Raw genomic sequence first — 11,320 nt, forward strand, 5'->3', positions numbered from 1 at the left:
TTTTTTTTTTTAAATTTTTTTTATTGATGCACAGTCTCACTTTGTCACCCTTGGTAGAGAGCTGTGGTGTCATAGCTCCCAGCAACCTCACACTCTCTGCTCAAGTGATTCTCTTGCCTAGCCTCCCAAGTAGCTGGGACTATAGGCGCTCACCACAACATCTTTTTTTGTTTGTTTGTTTAGCAGGCCCCAGCTGCCTTTGAACCCATTGACCCTGGAGCATGTGGCCAGCACCCTAACCACTGAGCTATGAGTGTCCAGTCTTGATAAACTTTTATTTATGGATGAAACTGTAGGTGTGAGATTTGCTGTAAAGTAACCTGGGCATTGAGAGGTGAATCAGGACTGCTGAGACGTAATTCTTGAGGCTGAGCAGTGGAGACTTGGGCTCACTCTGCTGTCCTCTCTCCATTTGTATGTGTTTGCTCTCAAACTGCTGATCTTGTTTTTCTTTTTGTTTCCTTTTTGTTTTTTTAATTTTTGAGACAGGGTCTCGCTCTGTCACCAGGCTGGAGTGCAGTGGGATATCATAGCTCACTATAATCTGAAAATTCTGGGCTCAAGTGATCCTCCTGCCTCAGCCTCCTGAGTAGCTGGGACTAGAGATGTGGACCACCATTTGTGTGTGTTTGGATGTTTTCACTGTAAAAAATGCTTAAGTGTCTGAATTTTATGTAATTGCAGTTATTGTAGATGGTGAGGAAATATCCACACTTAGCAAAGGGAAAAATTGGCAGCTCTTAGGGTTCCTTTGGTTCTTTTTTTTTTTTTTTTAATTTTCCTGGTTCGCGAAGTCCAGAAAGCTTAGGATTGTTATTATTACCGCTTACTCTTTGGAGATGAGATCAGACTGGAGTTGATTGGCAAGTGTGGGGAGATTTTTGTTCCCCAGACTTGTCTCCAGTGTCAGGGTACGATACAGAGCAGACAGTGTTTTCCATGTCGTGTGCATAATCGGTGGCTAGTTAGCATGCTTCTCCTGATGTCTGTACTGTGGGTATTCCTCAGCTGTAGTGATTTATTTCTGGTAGATGGTGGCAGTTGCTATACCTCTTCTATGGGAAGTGGCTGAAGCGATAGTGGGAGGATAGTCAACCTTGAATGATGGCCTCACTGTTCACCCTACAGACACCAGTACCCACTCTGCAGCTCTGGTGATTTAAGAGGCCGGAGTCCAGGAGCAGGGACACTTGGATTCAAGGGCTCAGCATACCACCTGCCCAGTCAGGCTCGGTCACTCCCTTATGCACCTCATTCCATGCTGCAGGAGGAACCAGCAGGCCCAAGTTCACATATCCGAGGTAAGCTTACAGAGGGATCTGTGTATTTTTTCATTCCACACTTACCTGCCTCTCATTCAGCAGTGACTGTTCAATAGGTGACAAGGCTTAGATAATTCCCATTAGGAAAGGCTCTTTTTGTTCCCTCAAATCAGAGAACTTAGGGTTGATTTTTCAAAGTTTTTAATATTTGTGTTCTTCATAGAGGTTTTTATATAAAAAATATTTGATCCATATACATAATAAGATGAATTTGAGTGACTTAATAAGAGTACTTTCACTGGAGCACTTGGGCACACCTCACTTGTTGATCTTTTGGGGCAGGCCAGGTCCTGGATATCAGAGGGAGTCATCATTTTTCTGATGTGTGTGAGCAATTTGAAGGATGTACAGTAGAACCTCTGCAATTTGACCACCCAAGGGTCTGCAACAAACTGGTCACCACACAGGTGGCCAACATAAGGAACGAGACCTGCTGTACCAGTATGTAAATATAGTCTCTGAAAATTTGGTCAACTTAAGGAGGTGGTCAGTGCAGGGAAGTGGGCACCTGTGGAGATTCTACTGTATTTTTCTAATTGTGATTGAAGCAACCTGAGCTTTTGCAGAAAGGCTGAATGGAGAGGTGGGGCGTGGGAAGGGAAGTGGTGGATACAAGTGTAGCAGTGGCAGTGACGGGTCTCTTCTCTGTTACAGTTTCTGTGCAGCTGCACCAATTATCAAGCCTCTGTTAGGAGCTAATATGTAGCAAGCTCTGTAGCACTTCCTAAGCTTATTATTTTTGTCATTATTTTGTTCCCATTTTATAACTGAAGAATACAAGAATTGCAAAAAAGTTACTAGTCCCTGGATTTTGTAGCTAAGGGGGATAGAAGCCCCCAGGGCTGCTGCCTTTGTGAGTCTGCCTCTCCCTCTTACCCACTTTGTTCTTTTTGGTGAGTGGCCTTGGAAGGTGTTGGCCTAGGTTGAAGTGTCTTCCTGTTCTCTAGGCCTGTGACTTGCTCTTTTTCTTCTCCCTCAGTCTTCACTTCTAGAAAGATAATTTGTACAAGCACTGTGTAGTGGAAATATAATGCAAATCACAAATGTAATTTGAAATTTTATAATTAGCCACATTAAAAATAATAAGCAGGTGAAATTAATTTTCATAATTTATTTAACTCAGTATTTATCAGTTACTATCATTTTAACATGTAACTATCTAACAAATTACTGAGATATTTTCTATTCTTTTTTTTTTTTTTGAGATAGAATCTTACTTGGTAACCCATGGTAGAGTGCTGTGGCATCACAGCTCACAGCAACCTCGAACTCTTAGGCTTAAGTGATTCTCTTGCCTCAGCCTCCCAAGTAGCTGGGACCAGAGGTGCCCACCATAATGCCTGGCTATTTTTTGGTTGCAGTTATCATTGTTGTTTAGCTGGCCTGGGCGGGGTTTGAACCCACCAGCCTCAATGCATGCAGTTGGTGCCGTAACAACTGTGCTACAAGTGCTGAGCCCATGTTTTTTATTATTTTCTTATACTGTGTTTTGGAAATCTGGTGTGTACTTTACACTTACAGCACATCTCAACTTGAACTAGCCTCGTTTCACGAGCTCAATAACCACGTGTGACCTGTGGCCTTCACACTGAAGAGTGCAGGTCTGTGCAGATACTCATATTAATCTGTCCTGCGTCTTGCTTCCTCTATTGCATGGATGTGTGTGTGTGTGACCAGAATGTATATACGAAAATTAGTGTTTTTCTGTTTGAGCTGATGCTAGGATGTGATGGCCTTTGGAAGGAAATAGAACTGACTTTAGTGTCCAGAGCCACTTGATGAATGTGTGTTGAAGAGATGCATGGAGCAGGGGTAAATCGGTCTATTTGTGGAGGCATCTTGTCTTATTGAGAGAGAAGTAGGAACTCTAACGTGTCCATTAGGTCAGTGGTGTCTCTGTGTTTCACACTTCCTCTGTAGAGCTGGGAGCTGATCCAGGAGAGCTTTTGTGGTGACTGGCATCCATAATGACCAAAGAGAGGGTTTTGAGAGAAGTGATGTTTTTGTTCATGAGCCTTCATTCTTCATAGGTCTGTGCTCCTTGTCCCCACAGTGATGCACCATGCCAATAGTGGATAAGCTGAAGGAGGCCTTGAAGCCTGGCCGCAAGGACTCAGCCGATGATGGGGAACTGGGGAAGCTTCTGGCCTCCTCTGCCAAGAAGGTTCTTCTGCAGAAGATTGAGTTTGAGCCAGCCAGCAAGAGTTTCTCCTACCAACTGGAGTCCTTAAAGAGCAAATATGTGTTGTTGAACCCTAAAGCAGAGGGTGCCAGTCGCCCCAAGAGTGGAGATGAACTGCAAGTCAGAACACAGGGTACAGATTTGTAATGTGCCGTCAGAAAGCCCCTGACTGTGTTTGATTGAGTAGATGCACTCAAGTTGTTTGATGAGTAGAAACAGCAACAGAATGTGGTCAGAGTGAGGGATTTCTTTTTTTTTTTTTTGAGAAGAGCCTCAAGCTGTCCCCCTGGGTAGAGTGCCATGGCATTACAGCTCACAGCAACCTCCAACTCCTGGGCTCAAGCGAGTCTCCTGCCTCCGCCTCCCAAGTAGCTGGGACCACAGGCGCCCGCCACAACGCCTGGCTATTTTTTGGTTGCAGCCGTCATTGTTGTTTGGCGGGTCCGGGCTGGGGATTCGAACCCGCCACCTTAGGTGTACATGGCTGGCGCCTTAGCCGGTTGAGCTATAGGCGCTGAGCCAGAGTGAGGGATTTCACATGGGGGCAGTCAAGTTCAGTCATAGTAAATGACACAGTAATGATGCAGGGCCGGCAGGAAGGAGATCTGCACACTGGAGTATTCCTTAGAAGTTGCTCCCCTGCCTTTAGATTTAATAGGATCAAAACTAGCCCTTGGAAATAAGAAAGAGAAATGGGATGGGCTGCATGGGGGCACAAAATGGTGTAGTGTCAGAGCCTGCTTCCTTCAGCTGCTGCTCTGAGTGGTGCTCTCCTGTCCACAGAGTGGTCCTGGATTCCAGACCTACGCATTCTGAAAGGCCCATGGAATGACGGGGTTTACTCCGCACTTTCCTAGAGATGTCCAGTAAATGAGAAAACCAATTACCCTTTGAGGCTGCATTCTGTGCAACTGTGTGTTAAGTGTATGTATCAGGAAATTACTTTGGTGGTCCACCTGTGCATAGGCTGATGTTGTCCTCTTTTTTTTCCTGTGTTCCTTTACCTCTCAGGCAGCGAGTATATATATGATGGTGGTGATGGAGTCCCAGCCCCACAGAAGGTGCTTTTTCCCATGGAGCGACTGTCTTTGAGGTGGGAGCGTGTCTTCCGTGTTGGCGCAGGACTCCACAACCTTGGCAACACCTGCTTCCTAAACTCCACCATCCAGTGCTTGACGTACACACCACCCCTGGCCAACTACCTGCTCTCCAGAGAGCATGCTCGCAGCTGTGAGTACGGATTTGCAGTGGGGGTTGGCTCTGAGTCCTGGGAGTTAGATGAGCCCCTGTGCTTGTGGCACTGCTGCTTTTAGTCTGGATCTAATTTAACATTGAAATTCGTGATGTGTACTAAACCTAAATTTGATGTGTGCTAATGCAGGTTGGGCTGTGAAAGCGAATCAGTGGGGTAGGGTTGTGTCCTCCAGACTTTCCTGAAAATAATTACCTGAACAGGAAAGGTTTACAAAAGATGCCTTCAAAATTTGTGTATCCAAATTATTGTATACATTTATTGTTGTATCAATATGTTTCACGTACGTTATAAAATGTGTCCCAAAGCAGAGGTTAAAAATGAGTAATACAAAGGTGAAATAAAATATAACTAACCAAAACCTGGAGGAAATAGAAAGCCTGAAGAGTCTTTTAACTGTTAAAGAAGTTAAAGCAGTGATTTAAAATCTTCCCATGAAAAAACCCCAAGCTGAGATGATTATACAGGTGTATTCTGTGAAACTTGACAAATCATTCCAATTCTTTACCACCACTTCTGACGAATAGGAAACATAGAATAGTCCCCAATTCATCTGTGGGGTTCTTATAACTTGGATAATAAAAATAAAACAAGAAATTTTTGAGAAAGAGAAATTATAATCCCATCTTATTCATGAACATAGATGTAAAAGTGCTAGAAAAAATGCTAGCAAATGGCACAGTTAAAAAAAATTACACTACTTGTGTTTATCATAGGAATGCAGGGATGTTGTGATAAAAGAATAGCTTTAATAGAATCACGGAGCTAGTACAGCTTGATTTAGGAGCCTGGCCTGTGGGGTTTGCGTCCCAGCTCTGCCCCTTAGTAGCTGTAAGTCCTGAGACTGTTACGTAACCTCTTTGTGCTTCTTGTCCCTTGTCATCCCTACAGAGTTGTGAGGCTGGAATTCTATTAAGTGCTTGAAATAGTACCTGGCACACAGTAAGCATGAGTGACTGCTAGTTTTGTGACCTTAATTACTGTTACTATATTACCAGATTAAAAGAGGATGGTCAGCTGGGTGTGGTGTATGTGCATGCCTATAGTTGCAGCTCCTCAGGAGGCTGAGGCAAGAGTATTGCTGAAGCTCAGGAGTTTGCGCCTCCAGTGAGTTAAGCTGATGCCACTGTGCCCTAGCCCAGGCAACAAAGCAAGACCTTGTCTCAAAAAAAAAAAATTAAAAAATAAAAAAAATAACCAGTTACTTGAATTTCTCTGTATGAAACAAAGAATTGTTAGAATGTTGTCACCATAAAAAAATGCAAAAAAGCAACATAAAGCAGTATAAAAGCAACATAAGCAGTAAAATAATCAGAACTAAATTTAGCAAAAAGTCTTTAGCAAAGAACATTAAGTAATAACCCACATAAATGTAGAGATAGCTGCTTTCGCAGAGGGAAGCTTAAATAAAAACATTGACCCTTTTCAGGTTAATGTACAGGCATATCTTGTTTTGTTGCAGTTTGCAGATACTGTTTCACCAGTTGGTTGTGTGGCATCTAGAGCCATTTGTCAGTTTTGTGAGGATTGATTTTATTGAAACTAGGTAAGGTCTATAAACCCTTGTGACCTGGCACAGGTGAGCTGCGGTGTGTTGCAGGTCACTGTAGCAGCGTGTGACTACAGCAAGCTCCTCCTCCCGTCCTTCCCATGGGATGGGATACTTCTATGAGCAGCATGAGCCAGCCGAGGGAGGGGGCCAGGGTTACTCTGTGAAGCATTAAGGCACTTTAATTTCTTTTTTTTTTTAAGTAAAATATACTAAGAGAAGTTGTAGTCTTTTTTTCCTATACCCCACTGGATCTCTGAGTGGACTTGAGCCTCTCTTTGTCCTGAATGTGATGTTTGAAGAGTCTCAGGGACCCTCAGACAGGTCATGGCAAGGGTCTCCTGTGTGGGTAGCACCACGCAGCAGTTCCTAGGGCCACCTGGCTAGGCCACCTGGCTAGACTGCCTGCAGCACCAGTATCAAGCTAAAAAATAAGCACTTTGTGTAACAAATCCAGAAAGAACAAAGTTAAATCCTGTCCTTTAGTACACCGTTTCCCAAATTTAAGTGGCAGTGCCCCTAAAATCATAAGATTTGACTTTGGAGTTACATTATTCTAAATACATGGGAAAAGTGGCTTATCCATGTGCCACTTTTATCTCAGATAACTAGGGATTTGGGTTATTTCAAGTATTTCTGGCTTAGATTGTAACTCTGTTTAAGTGATACATTCTCGGCTCGGCTCCTATAGCTCAACCGGCTAAGGCGCCAGCCATGTACACCTAAGGTGGCGGGTTCGAATCCCCAGCCTGGACCCGCCAAACAACAATGACGGCTGCAACCAAAAAATGGCCGGGCGTTGTGGCGGGCGCCTGTGGTCCCAGCTACTTGGGAGGCAGAGGCGGGAGACTCGCTTGAGCCCAGGAGTTGGAGGTTGCTGTGAGCTGTAATGCCACGGCACTCTACCCAGGGGGACAGCTTGAGGCTCTGTCTCAAAAAAAATAAAATTAAATTAAATTAAATAAGTGATACATTCTCAGGCTGGAAGTCTGTAGCATTTTACATAATGAGGAGAGCTTCACTTCTACACCCCATTACAGTAAATAACATCTTACTTGTATTTAGGTTGTGCAAAAAGGAGCTTTTTAACATTTGTTATGCTTATGTTTTCCTTAACATATATTAGTTTTTGCCTAAATTTAGCCCCCCAACCATTATTGTCATTTAAAAAATAAAAGTAATAAATAAACATGGTTAGAAAGTCAAACAAAAGTCTAAAAATTAAAAATAAAAGCCTTTTCTTTCTTTCTTTTTTTTTTTTTCACTTTGTCACCCTCAATAGAGTGCTGTGGCTTTATAGCTCACAGCAACCTCAAGCTCTTGGGCTCAAGCGATTTTCTTGCCTGATCCTACCAAGTAGCTGGGACTGCAGGTTCCCACCACAATGCTCGGCTGTTTTTAGAGACGAGGTCTCACTCTGGCTCAGGCTGGTCTTGAACCTGTGAGCTCAGGCAATCCACCTGCACCTTGGCCTCCCAGAGTGCTGGGATTATAGGTGTGAGCCACTGCACGCAGCTGAAAAGCCTCTTCTTTATGTAAAGGCAATAACATGTATTTTTGGTGAGAATTTTTGTGTAAATGGTAGTATTTTAATACATGGTTAAGTGGGCCACATGCTTATCCATTGTTGATTTTGAGATAGGTAGGTTTTGAGTTTTATTCAATGTCTCTGAGAAATTAAGAGGTATCAAGGTAGAAATAATTGATTTGAGTTGAATTTTGTGTTACAAGATGGATCTATTTGTAAAGGTGCGCACTACGGTCTAGATAGCATCTTGCAGAATTGAAAATGTATTTGCCCTTTGATCCAGAAATGTATCTTCTAGGCATATACCTTAGAGAAACTTGCCCCTGTGCATAGGGAGATAGGTATACGATTGCTCGTTGTAGTATGTTTGTGATAGCAGAAAAAATGGAAAGGCTAAGTGTGTTAGCAGATACGTAAACAAACTGGTCTGTTCATTCTATGAAACATTCTAGCTCTAAGATCGGAGAAACTAGAGTTAAATCTAGCAAGATGGATTTTTAAAATGCAAGTTGCTGAGCGACATGTATTTGTGATACAATTTGTATAATGCAAAATAAGTTTAAACATGCAGCTACAGTGCCATCTATTATTTATTAATACACCTGTGTATCAGTACAGTAATACACAGACTAATGAGGCCCACTGCCTGTGTTTGTAAATAAAGTTTAATTGATACTTCCATGCCTATTTGTTTACATATTGTCCGGTTTCTCTTGCTCTACAGTGGCAAGATTGCATAGTTGTGACAGAGATTGTATAGCCTGCAAAGCAGAAAAGATTTACTGTCTGGATCTTCACAGAAAAAGTTTTTAGACCCTGATAAATAGCAGTGAGGTATTTGCTAGAAACAACAGAGCAAAAGTCCCCACACTGGAGAGCCAAGTAAGGTACCCTAAAATATTTTAGCCTATTGACCATGTGATGCAGCATAATTATTAGAGAAAACATTTTCCCAGATTTCTATTTTGAAAATCAGATTTACTCTTTTTGTAAGTAAATAATACTAATTAGATATGGACAGGATCCCACGTGAGTCATTGACATTAACTGGAAGTGACAATGTGAGATTGTTAGGATTAACGCTGTGGAGGAGTCATGGTCCCCAAGCATTTCCTTGGTGATCCCCACAGGGTATCAGGGGCCTAGGGTCCCTGCAGCTCAGCCATCCTTTCACAGACTAGTTTGCTCTTCTCTCTCTGTGCTTCTGTCTTGGCTATGATGGGGCGTGAGCATTGTCATGAATTCCTTTTTAAGTTTTTGTCTTCACTTCCCTGTTGCAGGTCACCAGGGGAGCTTCTGCATGCTGTGTGTCATGCAGAACCACATTGTCCAGGCTTTTGCCAACAGTGGCAATGCTATCAAGCCTGTCTCCTTCATCCGGGACCTGAAAAGTAAGAATCAACCCTCTGCCTGTGTTTGTAAATAACTTTTTATTAAACACTGTCACACCTATCGAATGCCTGCTAAGTGTTCACTCTGTAGTGGGTGCTAGAGAGGTGGTAGAAGGGAAAGGAGTGAAGTCCTCAGAGTCCCATGTGCTGAGTGTCTGCGTGTGGGGGTGCAGACCAAAGGAATGACTTTACAGTTTGGAGGCACGTGGGCTAGTCAGTGGCGAAGTTCTTGGCGGGGTGAGTCATGACAGGTTTTGACCTGGCAGAGGGGATTGTTAATGTATTCTGGTCAGGCAGAGAGCTGGGAAGAAGATGGGTAAGAAATGTACCAACTCTCTTCTGAATGTTAGGAACCAGTTGTCACATGCTGTAAAAGTCTCATTTCTCATTCACTTGGCAGAAAAGAGTGGTCTGTTCCTGGCTTTTGAAACCTGTGTAACTTATAGCATTGTGATATTATTATATCAATCTGTTTTCTGTATGGGTTCCTGCAGAACTAGTTACTCAAATTTTACCTTTTTTTTTTTTAGATAAGGTCTTGCTCTGTCCCCTGGGCTAGAATGCAATGGTGTCATCGTAGCTCAGAGCAACCTCAGATTCCTGGGCTCATGTGATGATTTTGCCTCAGCCTCCCAAGTAGCTGGGACTGCAGGCATTTGTTATTGCATCTAGCTGATTTTTCTGTCTTTAGTAGAGATGGGGGTCTTGCTCTTGCTCAGGCTGGTCTTGAACTCCTGACCTCAAGTAGTGCTCCCACCTCAGCCTCCCTGAATGCTAGGATTACAGGAGGGAACCTCTGCCTGGCCACATTTTACATTTGTAACAGCTTGGTTTTCTTGGCATTTGTGCTGTTCTGTTAAGTAGTGAGGTTCAGTCCTCAGATCTTACTGAGAAAATAACTATGATGAATTCTTGACTGGGAAGTAGAAAATTTATATGCAGCTCCTGTTTTCCTCACTTGCCTCTTGAAAAGGTAGACTGTGTGACCCTGTGCCATGTAGGATTGGCTGGAGAAGGCGGTGGTAGGCTGCTTGGAAAAAGGCACATGGTCTTCCCTGTCTCTTCTTCCCTCTGTAGAGATTGCCCGGCATTTCCGCTTTGGGAACCAAGAGGATGCACACGAGTTTCTTCGGTACACCATCGACGCGATGCAGAAGGCCTGCTTGAATGGTTATGCTAAGTACGTACCTTTCCTAAGAGGCTTTGGTCATCTTTATACGGTAGGACAGGCTACGGTCATCTTTATACGGTAGCAGTAGGACATTGTTGTGGAGGCAGCCAGCTCTGCTCCTTTCTACCCCGCTCTCTGGTAGATACAACAGAATCTGCATCTAGGTGCTTGACGTGCAGAGGCCCACATAGGGGGTTATCCTTGCTTCTGGGGAAAGGGCCATCTCTGGCACCTTCTCCTGCTGAGGGCTCTTTGGTTGCAGTGGTGATGGCAGCAGCTCTGCCTCAGCAGCTCAGTTGAGGGGAAATGCTTTAACAAATCTCATTTAGGATGTTCAGCTTTTGCCATGGACTTTTCCAGTGTTTTAAAAATAACTTCATGATTTTCATATAGAGGATGACAGTGGTAGAAATTACAATATCTGTATGATAAAACCTAAAAGCATACAGGAGCATTTCATGTCAGGAACTTAACAATTTTTAAGACTTTGCCTGGTCACAATTTACTAATTTCAAATATGAAAGCATAAAACGTATGCACGTAGCTGTGGATGTCTTCACGCCACATCTTCCCGTACGTGTGACAGGTACCAGGTACTGTTGAGAATGGTTTTTATATCGTTCTTGGCTTCATGGGTTCAGATAAAAGAAATAGGTAGGAAATGCTCACGATTCCCTGGTTATTGCCTAGGGTTGGCACACGGGAAATAGCTAAACCCATTAGGAAATGGGCCTAGAGTGTTCTTTAGAAAGGTTAGTTGAGTTGTAGCAATAAGTGATTGAAATGGAAAAAGAGGCTCGGTGCCTGTGGCTCAAGCGGCTAAGGTGCCAGCCACATACACCTAAGGTGGTGGGTTCGAATCCAGCCCGGGCCCGCCAAACAACAATGATGCTGCAATCAAAAAATAGCCGGGCGTTGTGGCGGG

General features: G+C 43.4%; 1 protein-coding gene across 7 annotated transcripts in view; it reads left to right on the forward strand.

Annotated features, from left to right (window-relative positions):
• USP36 (ubiquitin specific peptidase 36) overlaps nt 1-11,320 on the forward strand; it is a 40,955-nt gene that overhangs the window by 2,863 nt on the left and 26,772 nt on the right. For 5 of the 7 annotated variants that reach the window (XM_023511166.1, XM_023511164.1, XM_003786084.3 and 2 more), the window contains exons 2-6: nt 1,129-1,301; nt 3,376-3,637; nt 4,516-4,734; nt 9,114-9,224; nt 10,302-10,404. In XM_023511166.1, coding sequence (XP_023366934.1) covers nt 3,385-3,637; nt 4,516-4,734; nt 9,114-9,224; nt 10,302-10,404 — 686 coding nt within the window. In that variant the 5' untranslated portion in view covers nt 1,129-1,301; nt 3,376-3,384. Of the gene's footprint in view, nt 1-1,128; nt 1,302-2,843; nt 2,924-3,375; nt 3,638-4,515; nt 4,735-9,113; nt 9,225-10,301; nt 10,405-11,320 lie in introns of those variants that run through there. The other 2 variants (XM_023511167.1, XM_023511169.1) reach the window with 2 other exon arrangements.

Source organism: Otolemur garnettii, unplaced genomic scaffold, assembly GCF_000181295.1.
Source record: "Otolemur garnettii isolate 467f Iridium unplaced genomic scaffold, OtoGar3 scaffold00018, whole genome shotgun sequence".
NCBI classification, from domain to species: Eukaryota; Metazoa; Chordata; class Mammalia; order Primates; family Galagidae; genus Otolemur; species Otolemur garnettii.